Source organism: Numida meleagris, chromosome 6 (assembly GCF_002078875.1).
Source record: "Numida meleagris isolate 19003 breed g44 Domestic line chromosome 6, NumMel1.0, whole genome shotgun sequence".
NCBI lineage: Eukaryota > Metazoa > Chordata > Aves > Galliformes > Numididae > Numida > Numida meleagris.
The window spans coordinates 27,935,702-27,963,675 of NC_034414.1; the positions used below are offsets into that span (position 1 = coordinate 27,935,702).

The following is a 27,974-nucleotide window of genomic DNA, read 5'->3' on the forward strand; positions in this document are numbered from 1 at the left end:
TCAAGACCTCAATCCAATGTACTAGTAATACTTAGCACTGTACATCACTGTACTATTACTTACAGACATGAACTAGTAAATCCTCACAACACCCCTGCGAGGTAGGGAAGTATTATTATTATCCCCAGTGTACAGATGGGGAAACCGAGGCACAGAGAGGCTAAGTGACTTGCCCAAGACCACACAGCAAGGCATTGGCAGAGCTGGTACACAAATGGAGACATCCCTGTCCCCCACCCCATGCTACCCACACTAGATGATGTTGCCTGTCTGGATATGAAGAACCCACAAGTCCCTTCTAAAAGCAATGCCTGGACTTGTTGCCTATTAATAATTTTTATTTGCCTTTAATGAATTATTTCACAGTTTTTCCCTCATACTGTACACCACACTTTCACAGTCTATTCAGCCTTCTGTGGTACCCCACAACCTTCTCCTCTGGCACTGGGACAGCTCTGGGGGTATTGTAGGGTGCTCTGTGCTTTCATTAAGAGGATGTTTAGAAACAGTTTCACGAATCGGATTGGGAGCATGTGAGCTCTCAATGGAGACTGACAGCACACACTGGAGAAGCAGGCAGGGGGAGCTGATGGTAAAAAGGCATTTGCTGTCCCCTGTGAAATCGCCAGTGGTCTCTTGGTTTCTCAGCTCTTCTAAGCTCCATTGATCACTCAGAGTAGAAACTGTTTGTCTCCAGCTTGTCTGGTCAGGAAGGAGTTGTCTGGGGGTTGCTTCCCTACGGGCAGTAGCAGTCAGCTTGGGACCAGAGAGGTCCCCCCACACTGCCTCCTCCAGGTGTGTGACACTGTCTTGGAACAAGGCTGGCTGTAGCCATTGTGCTCTCCTGTCACAGGGAAGGGGTATTACCATGGTTGGCAATGGTAATTGCTGCAGCCATACCCAGCGTCCAAGTCTCTTTTTTCAAAACCAAGATTCAATGAAGAGCAAGGGAGAGTGGGTGGATGAGGAGATGGGGATGAGGCAGAGCAAACAAGAAAATCCACCAAATGGGCTTCTGGGAAGGAAATGTTCCCCTTTGGGCACTTCAGCTGAAGTGGCTTCATCTTCACAAGGCTTCTTTCTCTCTCTGGGAACATCTGCTGAGCTTCATTTCTGTCAGCTGGATATATCGTATGACATTGGTATCTGCAGGGAAAGAGCACACACATACACGTAGAGCAGTTACAACTTCCTGCGAAAGACAGACACGCCACACCTCTCATCTATGGTGCATCTCCTGTTCCTGGGCTCCAGCACCGCCTGCAGGAACAGCTCAAGTGGGAAGGGGCTCTGAACCAAACCCTCAAACCAAACAGGCAGACAACCATTGTTCTATCTATGTAGAGAGCTGTGAGATCCCTGTGCAAGTTGTATGCACAGTGCATACAAGACGCAAGTTTTGCCATTCACTCAAGGCACGGGTTGATTTGCACAAGCATGTCTCCAGAAAGACCTCATGCTTCTGCAGCCAAGGTCACTCCTTTCTCCAACCACATTGATTTACTATCACAAGAGCTTGGCATCCACACAGCAGCAAATGGCGTGTGATATCAGAAGCAAGCAAGCATAAAAAATAACTGCTTTCACTTATGTATTAATTTAAAAATGGTTCTTTGCTCACAGCTATACTCAGAAGGCCAACCAGGACCAGCTTTGTCCATTAGAAGTTATTACAGCTTCAGAAATCAATCTGAAGCACACTGCATCCACTCTGCCCACAGTGAGAGAGCAATCTCATCTCTTCCTCATCCAAACAGCAACATGTCCCATGCCAGCTGGGAAAGGAGAAGCGCTTGAGCTTCCAAAGAGATGAGCACATTACTGGTACCACGCCAATTGCTAGCAAGTGCAGGTACTGCACCCACCAAAGGAATTGTGGGTGCAAAGATTCCTTTAAAATTGAGAGGGGGACACCTCTATTGTACCCCTCAGCTCAAGTGGAGGTCATGGGAGATGGTTCAGCCTCTCTTTACAGAACTCTCCACAGGCATACTTCAGCAATGCTGTTGTGACTTTCCAAGCTGTCTCTGGTGAGGCGGGGCTCTGGGCTAAGCCTCCTGCAAGCTCACCAGCATTACCCTAGTCAGTTCAGTGATTTAGTTACTTGTCCCATTCAGGGAACCTTAGTGAAGCACTTGACTGCTGTCACTTGTGTTAGACAAGTAGCATCAGCTCTCCATACCAGCCTAACCAACTTTAAAGCAGCCTTTTAAAAAAAGCAGAATTAGTTTCAGTTGCACAGCCTCCAGGAGTGGAGCAATTCAGCTGAGGGGGTGGCCCTAAGTGTTCAGCCTCCCTGCATTCTGCCTGCTCTGCCCTCCTAGCACCTAGCTTACCACACAAGAAAACATCCTAATTGCTGGGCTGCACAGTCAGAGGCAAGCCTAGCACAGGTGATACAGGAGCAGTGTAGGCATGTTAGGAACTCACACCTGCCTGAGCCTGTGGGACTCTGTGCCTGGCACAGGAGAAGGTGGGTCTCAGCAACGGATAGTAGTAGCAGGCTTCCAGGTTCCTTTGGCCTAAGGGGAAGGTAGGTACTAATGGCACAGCCTCAGCCACCTGAGAGATTGCCACATGTATGGGAAGCCAGGGGCAAAATAAGGTGCAGCTGACAGGGAGAGGGAGAAAGTCTAATTGCAAGGTGGTTAAAAATCTGCTGGCAGATGTGCTTTGTTTCCCTTTTGAGGGCTACTGCTTTACCAGAGAGGAGTAATGAGTCGTTCTTTGCTTGTGGAAAAGATGGAGCCTTGTCTTTTCCTTCTCATAATACTGTGCTACTCTAGTTCTGTCTGCAGGAGTATTTCAAAACTAAAAGTTAATGAGCAGAAGGTTCTGGTGCCTCTTAGTGAGAAAGTGTTGATATGTAAGTAACAAGTAAAGGTAGCCTGGGAGCTGGTTGGGCCCACACCTAAAGATGGTGATGCTGTAATAGGAGCGCATCTCTTGGCTCTTGGGCTGTGCTGCTTCCCCCTGTAGCTTCAGGGCTGTGGTGTGCCTCTGGGGCAGGCACTGTGGCCTGGGCTTTGCTCCCAGGACCGGAGATCTGAACATTAAAGACAGCTCCTTCTGTGCAGCAGGGGAAGCTGGCCTGGTGCACAGGCCCTCTGACCTGAGCAGTGTAGGGCTGGCAGACTAGTTATGGGTGTCTGGTGTTCCCAGGCCAACCTGTGGTCCCTTTGTATCCCTGGTTAGTGGTCACCTTGATGGTGTGGCCAAACTGGTGGGAAGAAGTTGAGCATGGCTTGAAGGTAAGGTGTATGCAAGTCTGTTATGTCGAAGTTCAGCTTTGTGATGTATGGCTTCTGGCACCAGTTTATGGAGGGGAGCTTGGCACAGCTTAGCAGTGGCTTTCCTCTCTCTTTCCAAGCTATTTCTTAGTAAGGAGTGCTATACAGTTATCTTGTGTTATTTCCATCTGTTTTGTAATTTTTCTTTTTGTTTGGAGGTAGCGTAAGAAATCAGGACAAACCCAGCCCTTGCCATTGGCAGACAGTAAACAGCTATAAGGGATTTGCTGTGCTGACAGACCTGTAAAACCCTTTGCTAACTAACTCCTCTTTACCATTTAAAATTCCCCCCACTGAAGAGACTGTCAGTGACTTGTGCCAAATACAGTCCTGTTAGAGAGAGGGAGGGGGAAAAAACATGACTATAATGATAACCAAATGTTTTACCAGCAAGCTTGGTGAAACCTCAGACAAAAGAAATGATCACATCTTGCAGACAGAGACACCGAAAGTGGAGACACTGAGTTACTCCAGGTCACGTAATAACAATTCTCAATAGCATCACCTGGTTCCTACTGCTGTAGCAGCCACATCCTTTCTTACTGTATGTATTCACTTCTTTCCACTTGAATACCCTGGAAGTTCTCAATAATCATAAATAAAACAGTGCAACAATGGCCTCAGGTAGTCTGACTGTAACAGGGAAGAGTCTGATGCAGAGCTGAAGGCCAGAACTGTTCTTTTGTATATGTTAAAGGTCTTTGGGGACAGTTTCTGGTATATCTCTGCAGCAAGTAGTGGTATTTGAAGCTGTTGAATACATTATTATTTATTTCAAGAAGGAACGAGGGATACCAAATAAATAGTATCCCTGAGAAGGGGAAAAAACAACAATACAGATTTTAAAAAGTGCTTTATCTAGAAAGACTTTTCCACATCTGAGCCTTATCAGAACTTCAAGGTTAAGATAACTTTTTATTTTCCTCTGTTTTTCTTTACACAGACTTCCCTATTCCCTGGTTCTGGCATGGGCTGAAAGCAGAAGGGCACACTGTAAATAGGCTAAACTGAGCTTTTAAGCACATTTGCTCAGCAGTGTGAGGTGCGCAGCTGTGCTGTCAGACTGCCCAGATCCTGAGGCCAAGCATGGCAGATGGGACTGGGTGCCTGTACGGGAGGTGGAAGGGGAGTGGGATCCCAGTGCTCCTCTAGGACACTGCCACTGCAGGAGCCCAGCAGAACCAGGACACTGCACACAGCCAGCTCTGACTACCTCCGTTGCCTCCTCTAGCTCAAGGCACACCTGCACCACTGTACTCGCTCCAGTTACACACCCAGCTTTCGTTCTGTGCTCACAAGTGTGGGTGGAAGAGCTGCTCTCTGGGGTTTCCCTTGCACATGGCTTCTGTTTGGTTTTCTTGTGGTCCTTTAAGTTTCCTCCAAATCTTGCAAAATTTCTTTCTTTTCACAGAAATGGTTTGAACAGGTGTGGTTTTTATCTCATTATCAGGTGATCTGCTGAAAAATAAAAGCACTGTCTCTGCATTGTGGCCTTCTGTCCCCTTCTGAGTTCAGGTAGGTTGGCATGCAGGTGGCTGGTCTGACTAGCTTAGGCTGCTTCGGTATATAATCAATTTGCTGCCCCAAATTAATTATTTTGGTTTTGGACATGTGGATGGCAGATACTTGAGCAGGCATGTGACTGACTTCATGGCACAAGCTGAAGCATCCCGATGAATGCTTTTTGAGTTAATGTCTGTCTGAGCAGAGAAAAATGCTACTTCTCTACAGAGATGGTGGGAGGCATGGCTGTTGGGACTACAAATAGTCTTCTCGTTTTGCTAAACTGAAAAAGTTTGTTCTCAGATTCATTAAATGTTTTGGTTGGGATGAATTCTTCCCCATCCTGCTTCCTTCTCCAAAAATAAGGCAAGGAGGGAAAGAGGTAGGATCCCCTCTGCACAAACACATTCCAGTAGCACTAGTACCATCCAGCCTCTGCTGCAGCCTCTGCAGTAGCCCACAGCTAACATCTTTAGGCACTCAGTGCAAACTTGCTGCCCCGGGGGAGAATCCTTGACACAAGTTGGACTAAGGATGCAGTGAGTCATGCCCATCCCCATGGAAATGAATAAAATCAGATAGGGACAAAGTCTTGTGAAAAGAAATGCAAAGGAACTCAATATAAAGTCATGTTCCTCCTTCCCATACCTGTTGGCTGGCGGGATCTTGCCTCTTTCAAGTAGTAGAGTGCCTTGTTGTAGTCACCCAGGTGGTAAAATGCAACTCCTGACCGGTAGAGTGCCTTGAAGTTCTCGCCTTCTTTCTGCAGCACCTTCAGGCAGTACTCCTTGACACGCTCATAGTTCACCAGCTCGGCCTGGAGCAGGCAGGCTGCAGGGCATGGGGAGAGAGAGAGAGAGAGACAGAGAGACAGAGAGAGAGAGAGAGAGAGAAGGGAGTGTTACGGCTGCATTTCTGCTCCTGCAATCTGCACGGGCAAAAAGAGTAGCCTAGGTGAGGGCAATGACTCAGACTTGCGATTCAGAAAAGGTGCAGTCATACACATTGTTTGCCAAATCCAATTGTTCACTATTTAAATACCAACACTTCTATTTTTGGCATTTCAGACTGATGGGATTGTTTCTTCTGGGGCTTTGGGGGTAGAGCAAGAACATAAGCATCCCCCTGGAGCCAGAGCTCCATGTGATCTCGTCGTAGTGACTGGCTTAGCCTGTAGTAGAATCATTTCTCAGCTGAGGAGTACGGCTTGAAACAGTACAGAAAAGGAGGTCAAAAAATAATTATCTGACAAGAGGGAGAAAAAGGAACTAAATTAGATCAAATTTTATATTGGTCTTAATGGTCCAAGGATGCTGAATTTATAAGTATAATGTATTGCCTTTTATGCAGGAGGTCCTATATAGTGTTTTTCTGTAGGAAACGACAGGGGGCCCTGCTCTGCTGGAATGTGCTGTTAGTAAAGCAGAGGCACCTGGAGCTATAATGCAGGAAAAAAATGTGCTAGGCTGCGTACTTCTTGCTAAGTACTGCAACAACACTTCGGTACAAGAGGTCAGTTCTACTGACTTCCTAAAGGAAAGGTAAACAGTGGCGAGGAAACAGCCTGATGACGGCTAGTGCTGAAGGGCAATTGCTGCAGAAATGTCAAGGAGCTGAGGAAAATCCCCACAGTGAGTATCCCACGACTAGGGGGAGATTCCTGGACATGCCTTACAGATGGCATGCTGATTGCCCCTCTGGGCTTACTGTAGCGCTCACTCTGGGCTCAGCTTCTTTTTGGCTTATTAGGCATTAAGGTGGTCTTGGGGAACACCGATGAGAACAGGACACACTGAAGCCACAGATCTACAGGAAATGAGGAAAGGTGTGCCGTCCTCAAGCTCTTCTGGTGCTACAACCCAAGGCAGGTTTGGGAATGGCATGATCTGGGGAGGAGGGAAGGGGAAGGAAGGCAGGATGCTGCTCCAAGGATCAGTTCAGAGGCTGGCAATGTCAAGTGCCAGGGCATAGGGAGAAACTTCCCATAACAGGTGGTGTTGCTCAGTGCCTCTCTGGCAAGGAGGAGACACACTGCTCCTGGAAATCCAAGTCATCACTGCTCACATGTCACCGATGAACAGCCAGACTTCATTTTTTGCATAGTAACTGTGGCTGAGAGGATTCAGTGCTCGATCAGGAAAGTGACAGTTCTAGATCTCCCTTCTGCTGCACCCCTAAAGTAAGCCCTGCACCTTCTCTGTAACTCACTTTACATTCCATGGACATGAGAGTGGCCTGGATGACCTCCAGAGATTCCTTCCAACCTAGATTAGTCTGAGCCTATCATCAGTTAATGTGAATGGAATGCACTCCTAACCCAAGTATACATTTCTAGTTTAAATAGCTAACTGAAATGATTATAAACAGCCTTTTACCTGCAGAGAATCTGTGGTACAGATGCACTGAGCAAAGAGTGCTGAACTAGCTGCACTGCTGGTCTGTTTGGTCGAGTGGCACATTATTTACTAATTAGATCTTTGTCCCATTTGCTTTAGTGATGGACTTTCAATGTATTTTGGTGGCTCCTGACATTGAAGTGCATAGGTATTAGAAAGGCACCTGACTGCTCGCTAATGGTTGCCAGCTAAAAAAAACCCATACCTTTCTAAAAGCTTGGTAGCATTTCCTTATCCAGAGTTTGTCCCTTCCTATTTGTCAAACATTGATTTTTCTCGCTCTATTTCTAATGGAGCTTGAAATGACTGCACTTTGTTTTCCTTTATTTTTTCGAAGCTATTAAAAAAAAAAAACCCACGACAGTGTAAATTTACTGCTGGCTTCACAGCCCTGGAAACTGGATTGCTTTGTTTGTCTGCTGATCAGTAGCGTGTACAGCAGTGGCAGTAGCTTTCTGCACACTGCCAATCTGATCCAATCTTTCACGTCCTGGGAAACTGCCTTGCAGAGCAACTGGATAGGGAATTTCTGTCTGTTTGTTTACTATTTGATATTTCCAGCTATAGTCATAGAAGTTACTCTGAAAATGACAAATGGGCAATGCATGTTAACTCCGTAATTTTTAAACCAATTCATGGATTGGTTTAAAAGAAAAGTATCCCAAATCCTGCTAATTGATAAACTGAAATACGCTTCCAAAGATCTTGCTGGGTTCTTTCTGTGGCTCATGTTCACAGTAAAGATTCTGCAAGACAGCATTAGTAACTATGCATATGAGTGAGAAAAGTCAGTACCACATGGCTAGCAGGAGAGATGCGTGTTTATCGGAACAAAATGAGCAGATGGATGCGCAGGAAACAGTTATGCTGGAAGAGATGGCCATTTGGAGCACCATCGTTGGAAGTAGCTGTGGTAAATGAACCTGCAGGGACAACCTCACTTATAAATATTTAGAGGTGCGTGCTTTTAGTACTTGTGCACTGAAATGACCTTAATGGATTGCGATTCAATGCAAATATTGAGGCTGTTAGTAATTTGGCTTTCAAAAATGGAAGACACGTGGCACCCTTGTATTCCTACGTAATTCAGTCAGGGGAGAATTGTTTTGAAAATGTCATTTTCCTAAACAAACGTGCATTTCTGGCTAGAAGTGTTTGTTTACCACATAAAACACATCATCACTCTCCTTCTCTGTTCTTAATAGGCCCCCTAGTGAATCCTTCTGAGGAACAGAGCTCAAAGACTGCATCAAGAAAGGTTTATCTGGCTCCTTCTGCCTTCTTGAAAGTGAATGGGCTTGATCCCACACTGAACCATCTGTAATAGCAATTTGGTGATTAGAAAGGTGCCCTTCACAGGCAGATGCAAACCTACAGTTGTAGTCACTCAGTTTCTGTGGGTGTCATTATCATTGTAAAGCAGCATCAATTGGCTACAACTCCATAGCTCAGAAATTAGGATGTTTCATTCCCTTCAGTGTGTGAATTGTTCATCATACTTGATATAATTCTCAATTTGGTATCTGATTTAGCAAGTCAGCTTGACCAACTACTAACTCCTAATTTCTAAAACTATGTAAACCTAATGAGATTCAATAAGGCCAACTGCAGGGTGTTGCACTTGGGCTGGGGCAATCCCAGGTGTGTGTGCAGACTGGGAGAAGAACTCACTGAGAGCAGCCCTCTGGAGAAGGACTTAAGGGTTCTGATGGATGAAAAGCTTGATGCAAGCCAGCGGTGTGGGCCTGCAGCCCGGAAGGCCAACAGTATCCTCAGATGCATCAAAAGAGGGGTTGCCCATAGGGTGAAGGAGGGGATTGTCCCCCTCTGTTCTGCATTTGTGAGGCCCCAGCTGGAGTACTATGTCCAGGTATGGGGCCCCCAATGCAAGAAAGACATGGAGCTGTTGGACTGAATCCAGAGGAGGGCAACAAATATGGTCAGAGAGCTGGAGCACCTCTCCTACAAGGACGTGCTGAGGGAGTTGGGATTGTTCAGCCTGGAGAAAAGAAGGCTGCAGGGAGACCTTATTATGACCTTCCAGTACTTGAAGGAAGCTTACAAGTGGGAGGGAGACCGACTTGTACATGGTCTGAAAGTGATAGGACAAGGAGAAACTGCTTTAAATGCTTTAAACTAAAAGAAGGGAGATGTAGATGAGATATTAGGAGGAATTTTTTTTTCCTCAGAGTGTGGTGAGGCACTGGAACAGGTAGCTCAGAGAAGCTGTGGATGCCCCATCCCTGGAGATGTTCAAGGCCAGGTTGGATGGGATCCTGGGCAGCCTCATCTGGTGGGTGGCAGCCCTGCCCATGGCACAGGGCTGTTTAGCTTCAACACCTAACCACTGGTTTTTGTTACACCTTTGTCTGCTGGCGGACAATGGACAGCTGGTGTTTGGTCCTTGCATCAGTACACTGAAACTCTGGTAAATTCACTCCATCTTCCCTTTAATAGCCTGCATAAAGAAGTGTCTGGAGTTGCTTGCTAAAACAAAACCAAGCAAACCTTTTCTCAGCTTTCATCATGTTATAGCTGTTCTCTGAGCCCTCAAAATGAAGTTCAGCTGAAAATGCTGTTGGTTAGCATGCCATCAGAGAAACCTCTCCTACTTGCAAACCTCTCCAGGTCATGCAAATAGCTCAGTTTGGCTCAAACTTTTGACTTCTAACTTTGGCTGAGCCAAGAACTAAGTCTGGAAGTAAGATGTATGGGTTTTAACATGGAGATTTTGAACAACAATATGAAAAGCCTTGTGTACCTGGAAAGTTTTGCCAAAGGGTAAATCTGCATGCCAGAACACTCTTCCAGCCAGCTTTATCCCAGTGGCCAAATTCCCACTGCAGGCAAGGCTCAAGACCTATCCATGTTACAGAAAAGTAAGCCAAATTACTGTGCAGATGATGTTAGCATATCCCTACCCTGTGGCACGCTCCTTCAGTTCAGTGCATTGTGTTCCTCAAAACAGGAATTCCAGGGACTGAAAATGCCCTGGCCCTTCAGGAATATCTTGGCTTTCAATTCGTATTTCACAAAGTCCAGCCTTGTCTGCAGTTTGCTGTTACCCAGGTAAACTGGTACCACTGCCTTAGATTGCCTTGCTTCCACTGTAGACGAGAGTCACCTGCTTATAAATTTGTTGGTCTTGTAAGTTTTTGTATGAAAATATTCCATATGTAATGTCTGCTTTTGGAAAATGTCAGCCAAAACTGTTCAGGTATTTTTGAAAAGCAGATTAGGGAAACACATCTTATTTTTCCCCTGTTAAAGATCTCTGGTGACTGTCTCTTTGGATTTGTCTCATGTCCTCCCATCATTTGGCTTTGCAGTCTGAAATCTGGCAGATATCATTTGCGTCAAGCAGGTGCCTTCTGTTATCCCTGGGGTATTATGGAGCTGGCCAACTGATAACCTCCTGAAAATAAAACCAATAGAGTATGGCTTTATAGTACTCAGAAAGAGGTGCCTTAGATTTTGGTACCCAAATTTTTTAATATTTTGTCTACCTTGGACACAATCCAGTCTAGGAAAAAGTAGGGATTTGGAAACTTAGAGAGCAGGAAACATCTCTTATTGGCTCACTGATAATGAGAAGAAAGAATTGTAGAAAGTGGAAACTGAGCTAAGATAAACTGTCTTACTTATGACAGAGACTGATGCTGGCGAAGCAAGGAGGCAGGAGCTGAGAGCTATGTGGGGATGGAGGAAAAACTGTTGGGGTGGTGAAAGGGGTGTATGAGTGGGTAAGTGAACTCTACTGAGAAGGCAAAGGCTGGGTGCAGAAGGAGACATAAGTTTGGGATGAGGTGCTGAGGATATAAAGGCACAAGACAGCTAGCTTGAGTACCAGGAGGAGCATTTACATCGCTGCAATTCAAGCACAGGTGACTAGTCTCCCTGTGTGACAGCAGCTCCTCTAGCAGACAAATTACCCACCTTTGCATTCCTGCTCTGAATCCTCTTTCTCTGTTCATCCTCCTTGCAGAGGGATACTAATCTGCAATGCCTGAAAGCTGGCCTTTGCGAATATCCCCTGGAGACAAGAGCAGGTGTGCTGTGCAAGAGCTAATAGTCAGTCTTGTGGCTGAACCACTCTCAGACACCCACACAAGAGTCTGGATCCAAGTAACTTCTGTTTTCTACTCCCTAGACTAAAAATCTAGGGAAACCGAGATTTGACTTCCAGAAAAAAAAAAAAAAAAACCCACAACCAAAAAACCAGTATGAGTACAACTGGCTCACTTCAAGGAGTTTACCATGAAGAGAGCAGGACGAATGACTGCTGTACAACATCTGTTGATTCAAAACAACAACAAAAAAACAAGAAAACCAAACCAGCATGTATCAGTTGGGCTGGCTGCAAAGCAGAGACAAGTAGCTAACTAAAACCAATACTGCTCAAACCTGACATGGATATTTCTTCTTTATTGTATGTTTTCTTGATTCTACCACTGGAGTTTAACAGCCTATGTGTGGATTATTACTTCTTAGCAAGTGCTAGGTTCTCCAACCACTACGAACTCCATGTGTATTTCACAAGCTGACAGTGTCATTCCCAGAAATAACTATGATTAAACTCTGCAAAATACTTTACTTTCTGATATGATCTCACCCTAAGTATAGCAGCCAACAACTCACTTAAAATCTGTTTAAATTACAGAGATGGAACACATTCTTGTTCTATTTTAGAAAACATGCAATTGCTGCTTTGATATATCCACTTCAGGGTTTTATTCTGACATATGATTAAGACCTTGATGTATCATTGAGCAGGCTTTGTCTTCCTATCTCATTCTGTATAAAACTCAAACTAATAGGGAAGGCTATGAGAGTCTCATAATACTTTTCTTACTTCAGAAGGCTCGGCATCTTTCATGGGGATGCTCTTCCTCAGGAAAAAAAAAAAAACATGACAGTGATAAGTTTTGATTTACATGTTTAAGAAGAAAAAATATTGGAATATAACTAGAAAAAAATCAGATTAAAAAAAGAAACATTCATTTTGGAGTGGACAGCAATCTTCTAACCATGCCACTGATGGTTGTATCCATCTTTGTGCGTGGCAGTCTTTGTAACCAGAGTTCATAAAAGTACATGGGCTGTATGGTGTCCACTGGAGGAATTAAAGAGGATGCTGTTACTAAATGTCATTGAAAATTTCAGCCATGTGTTAGTAATTTAGATTACACTTAAATTCTAATATTGAGTAAAATGTCTTTCATAAGATGATACTGAAAATGTAAAGGGTTATCTGAGATTGAAAGCAACCTTGGAATTAAGCTACTGTAATTTCAGTGTGCAGCACAAGATCTATACTGTTGGAGTACTTCGATCCAAACTTCTCTGAAACTGAAGTCAGTGATCTTGAAGGTGAAGACTGCACAAGCAACACGGGGATGGCACAGCCCAATCTCTAACCTGTGTTAAACTTTTGGTCCTGATTGGCACTGAAAGGAGATGTATAATGTGAGGGAATGTACGAAACCTACACTGAGAGAACTGAGCAGATTGTTAAGCATCCATATCTGTACCAAGCCCCGTGTGTGCTTTGCCTTTCAAGAATGCAACCCAGTGTTCCTCCAAAGAGGATATTTGGAGGCATCTTTTTCCGAGAAATGCTGCATACGGTTTCACTACAGGGCTGAGACGCTAATTAGAACCTACAGTTTCCAGACAATCTCTTCCATTAAATATTTCTCTTTTCTCTATAGTCCAAGCTTGCAAACAAAGAGGATTTTCTGGCTCCTCACCAATAAGAAACTAATTATAGACAGCTTGATAATGTCTGGCAATAATCTGATCAGCTGACTCCTAGTTCCTGAACACCCTTAATGGATTGAGAAGGGAATATACGAATGGCAGTACAACTTTCCAGCCTGTGGTTCTCATTTATTCATCTCCAGGTACCAAAAAGCCCTAAATATACCCGTATGTTTCTGCTTGCGGGGAAATGTGTGGAAAATTAAAATTCAAACTGTATGACAGGCTGTTTCTCTCTGTAGGGAGGGATTCGTGCTAAATGAGCTGCAGATCGACAAATGTTTGGAGAGCCCAAAGAGTCACCTCTTCCAAGCTGCCTTCCTCTTCTCAGCCTGACTCTCAAATCATAGGCAGGTGCCAACTGTTCCTTCCTTTTCTGCTTTCTTTACCACACTTTCCTCTCAATGCAGAGCATGGTCTTCTTCAGTTCTCTGCTGCTCCTGAGTCCTTCCTACCTCTCCCAGGAGAAGGACCAGTACAAAAGTACATCTAGAACAGAGGCATTAGTGACTAAAGAATGCTGAAGCTTTCACCATCATATGCACTAAGAGGCATCTAGCAGCTCTCAAAGGAGCTGCCAAGTCTGGTGCATCAGGATTTTTGTGGCTAGCAGCCCACCCTAGGACTCTTCCTATTGTCATCCCTTCCAGGGGCTTGGAGAGCACAGGGCTGATAACAAGGAGATAAGTAACAGCTAATGTGAGCTGTCAGAACAAATCAGTTTAATTTCAGTCTGTGATAGGGTGATCAATCTTGAAGATAAAGGAGAAACAGTGGATGTTACATATCTTGGCTTTTACACTAGTCAAATGACAAATTCTAGTGACATTTTCTTAAGCAAATTGAAGGAGAGAGATCTAAATGAATAGACTTAACTATGTTATCAAAGTGGAAGGCAATATTAAGTAGGGTGCCACACTGATCTGTCCTAGATCCCATGGTATTTAGAATTTTCAATAAAGATCTAAATGACAGACTGCAGAATGCCTTGTGAATTTTCAGATAACACCAAGATGTGAGGAGATGCTGGGGTGTATTGAAAGATGGGGCTAGAAGTCCAAAGTGTCCCCACAGACTGGAGGAGTGCCCTAAAAAAATTAGGATGCAGTCTGGAAGGGGCCAGTGAAAGGTGCTAAAATTAGGCAGAAAAACAAAACATCCCACACTGGTATGGGGGAAACCAACTGGTTGAAGGACAATTCTGCAGAAACTAATCTGGGGAATGATCCACATCACATCAGTCAACAAGGCAACACCATTAATGAAAAAAATTGCACACCAGCATGTATAAAAAGAAGTTTGCAAGAAACATGAGTAATGTGTCTAATTTTGGATACCAGTCTTGCAAGAAAATGTGGATAGAAGCTGCAGAAGGACACCAGCAATAATAACTGGTGTAGAGGAGACAAAGTGTAAACCTTAAAGAAGACAGTGAGGGAAACCAGTCTTACAATGTTCACGTATATAAAAAGAAAAAAGCCCTGCCACATGAAGTAGAGTATAACCAGGATACAATCAGTTCTTCTTGTATTCACGAAGTAAGAAGAGGGCTTAAATTTTAGCAGGAAAGATTCTTACTAGGAAGAACTTCCTAATACTGAAAAGATAAACACTGAAATAGACTGCTCAGAGAAGCTGTGGAGGATCTTAGCTTTGAAAGTGTGGAAGAACAGTTTGTATAAAAGTTACCTGGCATATGCATTACCTGCACCCTTGCACCATGCTTGAGCATGGATAGAAGACTTCAGAATTTCTGTCCAGCTCTGCAATCCTGTTACTGATTGTGCTGTCACACTGGCAACACGAACTTGGTTCTCCCAATGCCACCATGTATTGCTCAATCCCCTCAGAAAGTTCTGCTGAAGGAGGTTGCTTTGACATCCTCCAAGCTAGACTTCTGAATACATAAGCACTTAGTAACAGCAGGCATTAATGACTTCTGCCTTTGATGTGTTTTGGGTTAGGGTTCCTATATCTCAGACTTTTCTAATTTTTAAGAACGTTTAAGATGTGTTCATTATTTCAAAATGATTCTTAAGTTACTTTGCGGCAAATCTCCAGTGATTTCTGTTTGTTTGTTTGTTTTGTCACAGATCCAGTGGTACAACACAAGAAGTTTTCCTCCAAAGGGCCAAACCTTTGGGAAGCAAAGAATTTCTGACAACTTTTCATCTGATCCTCATAGCTTCTGTTTTGAAAAAGAGTATTTTGACCTACCTGTTCCTGTAGTTACTAGTCCTTCAAATTAAAACCACCAATTTACTGAAAATTCGTAGCTGGTAGTAGTTAAAACCTAGATGTCAAGCAAATAAGAAGTGTTTTCTGAAGCCAAAATCTATATCTGGCTGTGGATCAGTAAATCTTTATTCAGCCAAAACAGAGATTGTTTTCATATTTCATCTTCTAATTTCCATGCCTTTGATTTTCCCAGCCAGGAGATGTAGGAGCAAAGTCCTAGAAAACCATTGGTGAGACAAGAGCTTCAATCAGCTTTTGATGCCTAGACAAGAGCTTCAGTCAGCTTTTAACACCTAGATCATTTTATTCTATAATCTCCATAAGTACTTATTCCTCCTGCAGCCACATGAGGAGAGATGGGAATCCCTTGTTTGTTTTTGCCAAGGCTGTTGTTGTTGATCTGCCAGGTTAAATCCCCCTAGAGTGGAGGCTTCCTCCACTCTAACTTTATATTTGTCTAGTAATCTTTGACCTGTCTGTATCTTTTAGAATCAGGAGTCATCTAGTCCAGTCTAGTCCAGTCAACATGACTTTAGATATGTTTGACCTTCAGTTCTGCTGTTCGAGTTGCTATTTATTTCACCACTCCTTCCTTGTTTGTTTTTCCATGTATTTCACCTTGCATTGCTTTACTCTCTCACTGCTATGCCGTCTTCACTTCATATCCTTTCTTCCTTTGGCCTTCTGCTGGTATTGCCACCCACTGGAGGAATCTGGTCTCTTGGGTTGTTTATACAAGGGAAAGTACACACAATTTTATCAGATATCAGCAATATCAGATGGTGACAACCATCTGGTGAGTGCCTGAACTTCAATAGCTGTCCGGATCTAACACGTGCAATCAAATGTTTTATGACTGTTAACAGAGTAAACTATAGGAACTACTACAGAATGAAATAAAGCCCTTAATAGAAAGACGGCTTTCTATTAAGCCCACTGAGACACAGAGGGTATTTCTTTAAGTAGGGAGAATCTAGGGAGGGACTGATGGATCTCAAGTTGCCTTCTCTGCTGCAGGGCAAAGCCACCATTGCTAGGTGTGGTTTGCTGAATAAACAGCTGACAGCAGGGGTGTGAAATGCATCTAGTGCAGCTTGAAGGCTCTCAAATGAGGTTGCTGACAATCACGCATGCCACAACTGCCTCAGGCTCAGCTTACTGTAGCAAGTTTAATTTGGGCTGAGAGCTAATGCTCCATCTTGTGCCATAGCAGGGCTGGGAGATGTGGCTGCATAACATCTGTGTGCTGTGCCCTGCCGTGCTGAGCCACAGCTCACCTCACCTCCCAGGACACGGGGAAACACAACTGCAGAATCTGCTAAGGAAGGGCTTGGAAGTGGACTGTCTGAGGCCACTGCTTTTTTGTCTTCAGACCATGTATGTGGGCCAACTTGGAAGTAATGCCTCCTAGTTATTTCCATGGAAACTACAACAGATACAAAGAGCACAATAACATTGTTTGATAGAGCAAATTCTCAGCTGTGAAACACTATTTTTCAATGTAGTCACTGATGTTACATATGAATTTTTGCTATCAATGAACAAGAACCTGCATGCTATGCTCATAAAAATCTGCACCAATGGAGTGACCCAGTGTTTCACAGATGCTATGATGGCACCACGGCTAGGAAAATGTTTCCGTTCCCATTTGAGCATTTGTGGGACCCACCTCGTTGTAAATCTTGAGATTCCAATGCCATCAGCATCATTTCCAATGCACTGAAGCCAATATTCACCTCTGTACACAGCTCCCTGATCATCATCTGCCAGTTCATGTAGATGAGCTGATTGAGACATTATTTCATGGTGTGACAGCTGTGAATGGCCATCCGGAACGTGTCTTATCTTTTGCTCTTGCCACTGCTGAAACGCACCAGTGCTCACATCCATTGTTTGGTCTCCATAAATGTTCAGGAAGCATCAATGAATGTCAGTGGGTGCCATTTTTTCCACATGGAGGAACTCACTGACACACCTTTGCTTCATCTGCGCTTCTATGTCAGTTGCTATTTGTCAGACTGCCCCTTTGCTGCCATCTGTCACATGGCAACAAAATGTAATGGAACACTGGAGGGAAGGTTCAACCTCTACTGCCATACTGCCAACATCCGCTTCTGACATTGTAGGCCAACATAATAAAATAGGAGGCATTACTTTTGGAGCAGCCCTCCTACAATTGATAGAGATGAAATGGTTTTTTTTGCCTTTTTTTTTGTCTGGTTTTTTTTTTTTTTTTTTTTTAATTTTATTCCTCCTGAGCTCTCCCTAGCTGAGAAAACTTACTGGCAAGAAGGAGAGGTTGAATGGGGAGGAACATTTCCTTCATTAAAATAATAACCCAATCACATGTGTAGCCCAAAGCCTTTGCATTTTAATAAGGTTCTGAAACAGAAAGCAGCCTTTATGGCCTCTGTGGGAGGGATGGAGAGAACAAGAACAGACACAACCAGAGGCAGACGATGCCCAAGTCAACTGTTTCCTTGCTAACTGAAGAGCGAGAGGTAAAAATCAAAGTTCTGAAAACTTTATTTTCCTTAAAATAGCACTGAACAAATGTACAAAGAAAAGCGGTTTGTCAGCACAGCTGGCTCTGTTGGGCTGTGCCACCTGGCTGGGCTCTGCCTGCCAATGCAAGCTGAGCTTAAGCTTCACCTTTTTGTGTGGTTGGGCCTCTAGTGTCCTCATCTCTTCCTTGCCCTCCCTTTTATACTATATGAACATAGTACATTTTGAGATAACTGCCACTCCATCAAATCCAGCTAGGCAACAGGTTGGAAGGTTATTGAGAGGGGCCTGACAGGCCAAACACAGCAAACATGCTTGCTTATGACTCATTTCCTTTGGAAATCAGGCTGAAAACGAATAAACTAAAGGCTGGAGCGATGATTCAGTGTATTATTTGCTTGAGAAAGCCAGGGTTTGAACTGTGCAGGAGCATAAGCCACTCTTCTAATCAGATGTCTGCTCTTTAATATAAGCTGTGGCAAAGTGCTTCAGGTTAAGATCCCAGATTGTTCCCAAACTTTTTGCTGGCAGTGGAAGAATGATGTAGAGTGTGTCTGATCAGAAGTGCAAGGGCAACTTCCACCCCAAGTAAGGGGCTTGTTTTCAGACACCAGCAATCAGGAATCACTGTACTAGGTCAGGCCAGTAATCTGGTTCTCTGTCCTGACCGTGTGCCTTTTCACTTATGCTAGGGGATACGAGGATATACCAAGAAATATACAACAGCTAAACAAGTTGAAGTGGGTTCTGCTGACATATATAGGTCTGGTAATAGAAATCACCAGTAGAACACCTCAGGAATTCATTTCATGATTGAGCCTTAGTGCTTTTCTAGGAGTGCTCTACTGATGCTGTGAAGTTGGAAGGTGTTGTAAAAAGGATGACCATGTCGTATAAAAAGATCTACATGACCTGGTAGGTGGTGTTAAATTTATGTGGAATGGAAATCAGTAATACAAAACTTAAAATCATGCTCTTTGGACTTAAGGCAAGAATTTCTGCTTGAATTTGTGAGCTTGTGAGGTGGAAACAGCCAAAGAGGAAAAGGATGTGAATATGCTAGTTGGTCACAGGATGACTGAGTCACTTACGTGACATGGCCATGGAAAGGGAAATTAAAATCTCAGAAGTCTATTCATAAATCCAGACCAGTTAGCAGTGGTTATCAACCATGAAAATGTAATATTTGCTTTACAGTTTTTATCCTATCTAATATAGCATCGCATGTTCTGATTAGTTATGTGTCTAAGCCTTCTTTTCTAACCTTATTCGGTTCTTTAACTCCATGATACCTTCTGGCATTGTGCTTCAATTTAATCAGGCCTGAGTTTTAAAATTTATTTTGTATTCATCTATTAATTTAATTTACCCTCCACCCCATGAGCAAAGCTCCTGAGCTGCCTCAGTCTGAGCCCCATCACAGTAGATAGAGAATGTATAAAGGAAAGTGTGTGTATTTTCTTTGTGCTTCCAGTATAGGTGAGGATCTTACGCTGCTCTGGTTTCTTTGCAACATGAATGCACTACTGCGTCTTGAGCAATTAATCACTGCAAATCATTTAAGAGGCTAGTAATCTGGGATTTGAATTATGCTAGCATTAAAAAAGTATGGTGACTGAAGAAGAAGTTGAGGCTTAACTCTGCACCGTGCTGTTTGATGAGAGAATCTTGCTAGAGGCATGGGATGGAGGATCTGATTTATTCTTCTGGAAATAAGAGACAAAAAAAAAAAAAAGAGGTGCGGTTGCAGAGCAACAGCTATAGCTAGTGCTGACTTTCAACAATCATCCTAGAATAACAGACTCCTTTCCTCATGGTTCTGTTTTTGCAAGATTAACTGATGGCCTCCCCAAGTAGCTCATATTTGGGAGAGGCTACAGCTATTGCATGGAGCCCACCTATTACCTGAAAGAATGGAAGAAACATAGGTCTTCCTGTCCACTCCCTTTCTGGGAGCAGGAGTGGAGGAGAAGAATGCTAAACTGTTTCTTCCCTGCAGTTGGCTGAAAGATTGTTCTGTATATTATGAAGATCCTTTTCCTATCAGGGTGAATTAGTGGGTTATATGGTGACTGCAGGGATAGCACAGCACACTGGAGGTAGAAGTTGGTTAGTCACGCCAGCCCAGGAATAGCCAAAGGAAGTGCTAAGGGTCTAACATAAATTTTCAAGTCCAGACAACTCCTCTGCCTTGAATTTGCTTTCAGGAGTAAATTTCTTCTCCCACACACCACACTGGGGAGTGTGCAGGACAAGGATATACTAGCGCTTGTTTTCTGCTCTCCCCTCCATCTGCTCCAGGTAGCAGCAAACAGTTCTGCTACCTGGAGTTGAAAGCAAAGTCTTTCAAGCTGGACCTAAGATAAACGTATTGAGCTGAGCTGAGCTGAAATCATGTTATGCATGTCAAGCCTTACAGATGCATGAGGTGGGTAGCGAATCTCCACCACTGCATGATTATGTCCTAGCAAGAGGGCCTTCATCCCTCTTGCTTTACAGAACGAAATGACTTCAGGCAAGGTAGATACCTCACTTGAGTTTCCTCAAGTAGGAAATGAGCCATTTAGACCCTGATGCAGCCAGGCCAGATTAACACCAGGGGCATGAAGACTGACAGTTGTAATCGGGGCATCACAGGAGCTTCGTAATCAAAATTTGAGGAAAACTAGCTTGGTGACTCTTTGCTGGCTGACCCAGCTGCTCCTTTCCAGCAGCTCCTAGGAAACTAGATCGACGGCTAGATTAGCAGAGTTTTACTGCTGCCACTCCGATAAGAAAGGAGGTGCTGCTGCCGTTGATGCAGAACAATCTTCATGACAGCCCCCTAAACTGGCAGCAAGGAAACGCAATAGACAGCGCTCCTGCTAAAGTAAGAAAGAGAATGCAGAGCAGCGGTGAGAAAAGTCCTAGCTTTAGTGAGGCTGAAGTTTTACCTGTCAAAAATGGATGTACTGGAGGTGTCGCAGCAGAGATGTGTTTTAAAGAGAGCCAGGAAAGGAGAAAAGGCCCAGCCTGAACTAATATACCACAGGTAAAATCAGCTGTGAGGAATCAGGTGCATCAAGATGCTGTGGGGCAGAGCCTGTGAACACAGAGGATGAGAGAGCTTCACTGGCAAAATGGGAACGGGGCCTGGAAAGGGACAGAACTTTGCCTGTGGGACAAAAAGTCTGTGTTGCAACCAGGAGGGCATGCAGAAGGACACGAGTGGGAAGGGCACTGACTGCGTGAGCAGCCCCAACTCCTGAGCAGAGAGACGTGACGGGAGAACTGGGTACGCAGGGCAAAGCCAAGGAGAAGCAGATGGTGCTATCCAGCCTATAAGCCTCAGGGTGATGGCATGTCAAGAATTTCAGAGAGTGAGGAGAATAGAGTGGATTTTGAAGTAAAGATCATGACATTAGCTGTTGCCTATGGATAATAACAGATGAGCTCTGGCACGTCAAGCTATGACAGATAAAATCATTGCTCCCAGCTGTCCCTTCTGCCATGGGTTATTGCAGAGAAAACGTGACTGCCTAATTCACTCCATGGATTGTCTCAGGATGATTTCCAGCATGGCCCTAATCTCAGAATGGTTTTGCTGAGGTGGGACCTCACGGCTCCAACCCCACCTTCCAGAGCTGCCAAGCACAGCACAGCCGCCTGGGCAGGTGTACAAGAGCAGGGCCAGTCATATGCCTTCCTACCTCCTCCCCACCTCACCTGAGCCTGCCCCAGCTGAAGCTACCTCCAGCAGTTCCAGCGAAGCTTCCAGAAACTGCACTGACTCTACTGTCTTTGTTAAAGAAAAAAAAAGAATAGAAACGCTCCAAGCTACCACAAGATTTACCTGCATTCATCTATCAATGTCTTATGTTTACTGTTTTCCATCCAAATGCAGTGCAGAAATGAACAAAAGGAGACAGATTCCTGAGCAGCTGTTAGTAACAACTACTTAGTTAATGGTAGTTAATACTGACTCTTCTTCAAAACATTTTTAACCCTCAGTTTTAGTCACTGGTATGGTTACCTGAGTAAGCTGAAATCAAGATTAATAAACAGATATATTTTATATATTCTATAATATACAGATATATTCCTCCTATATCACAATTTCTCACCTGCGAAGTAAGAGAACATAGAAGAAAATAGCCAGTAAATTTCCTCAAAACCTCGTTATGTAGTTCCTCTCTTTCTTAAATTTTGTTTCCTTAGTTTCACACTCTTTTGCATGCTATTTTCTGTATGATGGCACAGTGTCAGGAAGAAACTGGGACCTGGCAACACTTAGACCTCCAAATTTATTTATACCCTTTTCTTTTGCTATTTCTTTCCTTAAAGCAATCTCTTTTATTGAGTGTGCATTAGAACTCATCCTAAAATCCTAACATGAAATCTTCTGATGACCCTTCATACTTGGAGCACCAGTCATTCTGCTCACAGGACACTGATGGGGATGCACCGATGAAGTGTTAGGCATTTCTAGGAGAATGGCTAGAAAAGCAAGTCTGGAGCTGGGTTAGAAATCTCTGGGTCTGAGCCCAACTGAACAGGAGGAAAAGAAAGACGCTCCACCTGCTGAACCATGGAAAGGTGGCCTAGCTCCCAGAAAAGAAGGTAACCATGGAGCTCACAGGTGTATTTAGCAATAGGTTGGGGACCAGCTTTGATTTTCACATGAGGCTTTTTTGAACCACCTGAACCATCTCCAGAACAGCACTGACAGAGGAGGAAGAGGCTGTGATTCACTGCGGGACTCCTGAGGGAGGAAACTGCAGGACAGCATTTCAGAAGAGGATGGAGTAAAGCTGGGAGGAGGTGCTACTACAGACCTCACAGAAAGCATACCAACGCACACCTCAAGGAGGAGAACAACCTGTAGTCTTTAGGTAAACAAGTTAACCACTGCTCTGTGTTCCAGAAAAAGCTTTGTGATTTTTGATGTCTCCTGCTTCACCTCTTATGATGAACTGTAGTTAGCCTTGGACCCATCTCAGCTCACCATAACTGCAGCTCTGCAGGGCAGTCTGGCAAAGGGCTCTGTACCTTAACAACACCTTGTTTCAGGCAAATGGTGACAAAATCAGCTGGGACAAGGCAACTGGACATCTCTGCTAGAAGTGGCTGCAAGAACACCTGCCACCACCAGAGCCTCAAGTTTTGAAAAGGCTTGGGAAGAAGAGTGAAATATAGAGACAAAAATGCATCTTCTGCCTCAGCAAGAGAGGTGCTGTCAGACATACTTAGATTTGAAAGTATTTCCATCCTATCCTCTCAATGTATAGGAAACTCCTCCCGGAGCAGGGAGAATTTTGTTCTCCAAAATAAAAAGGGAACAGGCAAATACAGAGGATTTTTACAGACTAATTCATGGCAATGGCTTCAAATCCCACTTAATTAAATACATGTTGGGGTATGGGCCTATCATTAAAATGCTTCACAGTCACTTGTATTCATTCTGTGCTTTGACTGCACCTATGAGGAACAATTGCATCAGGCCTGTTCAACAGAATCCCATCACTCTGGTTGGGCAGACGCATCTAAATTAAAAGTGTCAGGAAACTCCCACCTCAGTTAGTAAAAACACAGCCACATCTTGCTCGTGTTTGCTGCTCTCTCTTTTTCCCATTGCATGACATTCTTATCAAGCGTTTTTTTGTTGTTGTTGTTGTTGATGCAGCATGTAAAAAACTTCACATCAAGCAACAATCCAAGGCTGCTTTAACACCCACAGCAATGTGCCCTGGTAGAGTCTGTACTTGTTAACTGCTATATACTGGGGTGGGATTTTAGTAGAGGCTCCTTTTGAGGAGTCATAGTGGGTGGTCAGTGCAGACAAGTTTTAGCATCTTTTCTCATACGTAGTTGTATTTTCAGTTGGATTAAGGTTCCTTGTCTCAGAGGGACTACTCACTGAAGGCTGTACTTGCTGTCCAGGCTGAGACCCAGATTGGATGACTATGCTTTGTAATACTCTGCAGCTATGTGTGTCCTCTTGCCTGGACTCCTGTACTAAACTAAGCGTACTTCAATGGAGATGAACACGTTACACTTAATTGACATTCGTGTAATTAGCAAAGCCTTCCAGCACTCCCAAGAGGTCATCAATGCAGATGTATACACTGAGGTTCAAAGAATGAAATTTTGGTGAAACTAATACAACTGGTCAGCACAGAGAGGTGGAATGGAACATCCACATCTCCCAGCATCACTCCCTATCCCTTGTTCTGTCTCTGCTTCTGCTTTTCCTGCCAAGATTAGCTCGAGTATTTCTGCATGCTTGGGAAAACCAACCAAGGTTTCCTTATCACACCGCAATGTTCCCTCACGAAAAAGCTTAAAACTATGCTTACCCTGTGTATTTTGCTGCTTTGGAAGGACTGGGACTTATTCCCCTCTGCAGAGCAGACACAGTCCTTTTGATCCTTTTGGGCAGATCCTTTGAAACCTTAGGGCAGTAATGCTGGAATAAATTATTGGTGCGTTAAATGGGGTAGTCATTGCATTTGTAGCAGGTAAATGCTCTCTACCTGCTTGCGGTTCAAAGAGCATTTTAGTTTCAACTATGCACAAGATGGTGTATGAGTGGAAAGGAGACTAGGACATGAGCGGAATTTGGCCAGCTTGTTTTTCTGCAGGCATTGTTCCTACATTCATCTTTATTTTCAAAGAATACAAACCACTGACTTGGGAAAGCTCGGTTGAATGCACCACCAGGACTGGATCGTGGTTCCTGTTCTTTATTTTTCAAATGGGCTGAGAGAAGCAAAAAGAGGTCAAGTGACTTCCTCAAGGTCAGAGACCGTCAGTGAGTCATAAAGAAATGACTGTTTGCCTCACAGCCCTGCATTCATTCTGCGAGGCTGTGCACTGCTGGTAGGATTTTTCTTTGCCTACCGCAGCGATTTCTGGGAGCCCTGACCATGCTGCTGCCCTTGCGTCCGGCAACGCAATCAGATGGACGTAGGGAAAAACAAAGGGCTCTCAGCTGGGTTGTGCAAATGTGGGGTGACTGTCTTTAAAGTGAAACTCTTGGGGCTGGCCCTGCAGCCCAGCCCATAGTTTGGTGAAGGAAATGTGAGCAGTACTGCCGACGGCCAGCAGTGAAAATCCTAGGCCAACTTAAAATTTTAAAAAATTACAGGAATTTACAGACCAGCTGGCTTTGGAATCCTTTGTGATGGGCTTAAATAGTTTTTAGGGGTGCCTCATGGCTCCATAAGCAGAAACTTGAGAAAATGCACCAAATATTGTGGCGCTCTGATTAAAGGCAAGAATGAGCCGCCCTGACCTGTATTATGGGAAGTGTCTGTTGAAGGTGCTCCACATGAATCCGTAACTTTACATTCTGCAAAGCAATAAATGCACTGACAACAGTTCAGTGTTGGCCCGCACGCTCTTACGTAATCAGTCAGATTAAAATACAAACCAACTCCAATCGTACTCTTTGTGGGCACAGCCTTCACCCATCAGATTGTCCCAAATCCCCTCTGGGTGTGTATTTCTCACCCGCTTGTTTGGCCAAGTGCATTATAATCATAGCTGATGCGCTCCTCTGTCTGGCTCTAAGTAAGCAATTATGTGTGCACATCTATATTTACCATGCAAAACATCTCTGACAGGTGAATGTGTGCTGGCCGCGTGAAAGCAACAGTGCAAAAACAAGGTGGGCTTCCTAACTACTGAGCTTGGAGAGCAAGCGGAGGTGCTGAAGGAACTCAGTAATAAGGACGCTCAGATGACAGCTGCTAATGCTATCGGGTACAAATCAGAGCTAAGTGAAAAACTGCCTTCTCTAGAATTAACATGCATGGCTGTTACGCTCTCTGCACTATGCAATGCAGATTTATTTATTTTAAAAACAGCTCGAGGCACCCAGTCAGTGCTCAGAAGCAGAACGCCCTGCGTCTCCTCTCTTCCCCACGTACAATAACCCTGACTGCTCCTACGACAACAGGCACTGGAGCCGGAGCCCACTGCGAAGAGAATCCGCTGGCTCCCACTTCACCACTCTGTTACAGAATACAGCCCCACTGCTGCACCTCGTGAAGTTTCTATTAGGAAGGTGTACTAACTGTTATGACAGTTCTGGAGGAGCTCCCTCCCACCCCTCTCCTTCCCTTCAGACACTAATTCACAGATCCTCCTGCGAAGTGGGAGCTCTGAGGCTGTGCGGGGAGGAGCAGCACTGCAGTTTATTCAGCTGCACGTTCCCCTCTCCAACAGGGGCACTTCCTTCAGGCAGAGCAGCACACCCTGCTCAGCGTCTCCGAGGCAAATCCTGCTCTCTGCTCTCTGCTGCCCATCTACCAAAAACAAGTAACGCTGTGAGCAAAAGAGCACCCTGACCCGCTGCCAGTTTACCCCAGGGAAAGTACTGTCTGTACCTCCAGGGTCAACTGTTGTCATCTCTCCTTGTGTTCACACCAGTTAAATTTAGGTGAAATCTGTTCAAATGTAGGCTAAAGATGGAGCAGGTTTTTCACATCAGACTGCTACCGCTGACAGAATCAAATACAATCAGCACTGAAAAAAATTCCCTGCAGAAACCAGAAGAAGCAAAACAACGTGGACAACAACCATCCTGCATGAGGACCCTGCGGGCACTGTGCGCATCTCCAGTGAGCAGAACTTGTGTGCACAGCAAAGTGGCACCGGGGTAAGCCCGGCCCTTCTGCCGTGCCCCTGCTGAGGCTCGGCACTGACAGCGAGCAGAGGTATTCCTGGGAGTACTCTGCAAACCCACAAGCACTCTGTGCGGAATTGTTTGTAGCATGATGGGCTCTGCACAACTCCACTAATCTCAGCAAGCCCTGCCAGATACAATGGGTTTTAATAAACCCGTGAACAGGAATTCTGTGAGAGACAAAATTACAGCTGTGCAATTATGCTATCACTCTGGAATTTCACCTGCCTCTCCCTCCTCACAATTTCGACAGGCTTTTGAAGGAGGAATATCGGGAAACGTGATAAATGGGGGCTAAATTGTGCCCTCCGCTACATCCTAAAAGGCACACTGAGCATAACAGATTGGCATAGGTAAGACAGGAGAAGGTTCTGGCTTGATGTTTCAAACCCTGTTTGCTTTATTCTGCCTCTTTTTTTAGCCCTGGACAACAGGAACCAAAGCTCGCCAAGTATCTAGAAAGCCAGGAGCCAGGCGGCGGTGACAGCTGACACACCAGTGTCCTGATTTTCGCCATTTTTTCCCCAGGGATATAAAGGGTAGTGAGTGACCCTTCGTCCTTCGGAAAACATCAGAGCTTTATCAGTTTTGTCATTTTGTGCGCTTTGTTCAGGTTACGAACCCTCCCTACCCTCTATGTATGTAGCCACAAGTTTTTGTTTTAGGGGTGCTTTCTGGCTTGGAAAGAAAACATCCATGTGTTTCCTGGGAGCAGAAATGACCCCTGATCCCGCAGCGCTTGCTCGGGTGAAGCTCCTCAGCAGGGACTTCAGAACGAAACCTCAAAGTGCGCCGATCCCCGGCCCTCCCCTCCATCTTCCCGCAGCACCTCTCCCAAGCAGATGGGAGGGATGAGCCCGCGTCTGCTGGCCACAGCTGCGACTGGCGCCTAGCGAAAAGCCAGCGCTATATTTGCCTTCAACTTTTATAGCTAAGGGGCCAGAAAACGCCTTTGATACCCTGTGCTATTCGGAGCTACCGCAGCAGCACCCAATCCCTTCCCCTGCTTTGCATCCGTCGCGGTGAGGGAGGCTCCCTGCCGTTCCGCCGCTTACAGGACCGGCTTTGGGCTGCGGCGCGGGGACCGGACCGGAGGACGCCCGTGGCTGCGGGGCAGCAGCGCACCGCCTCGGCTCAGCGGCCGCGGTTCTGCGCTCCGGGAGCCGCTCTACCAGCGCCGGGGCCTGCGGCAGCCCGGGGAGGGCCGGGGGGGGCCGCGAGCAGCGCCCGGGTGCCCAACTCGCGCTAAAAGCGCGGCGGGGCCGGGGCGCGATGCGGGAGAAGGGGCGCGCGGCCGGGGATCCCGGTGCCCCGCTCCCCGCTGACCTGCCAGGCTGTTGTAGCAGTCGACCTCGATGGCCTCCACCGCCTGCCGCTGCTCCTCGCTCAGCCCGCCCGCGGCGGCGTTGGCAGGGCGCTGCCCGCCCGGCTCCTGGCTCAGCAGCAGCGCCTTGAGCTCCAGCAGGGCGCGGTGGTACTTGCCGATGGCCTCCCGGAATTTCTTGTCCTTGTAGCACTGCGCCCCTTCGCTCTTGAAATCCAGCGCCCGCCCGATCAGCTCGCCCGGCTCCGCGCCGCCCGCCGCCGTCGCCCGCGGCTGGCTGCCCCCCGCGG

General features: G+C 45.3%; 1 protein-coding gene across 1 annotated transcript; it reads right to left on the reverse strand.

The window, feature by feature from the left end:
- TTC9 (tetratricopeptide repeat domain 9) lies at window positions 1-27,969 on the reverse strand (the record flags this gene model as incomplete). Its single annotated transcript, XM_021402232.1, has 3 exons — window positions 1-1,146; window positions 5,442-5,624; window positions 27,687-27,969. Coding segments are annotated over 3 exons (546 nt in total), but the record flags the coding sequence as incomplete, so codon positions are not given.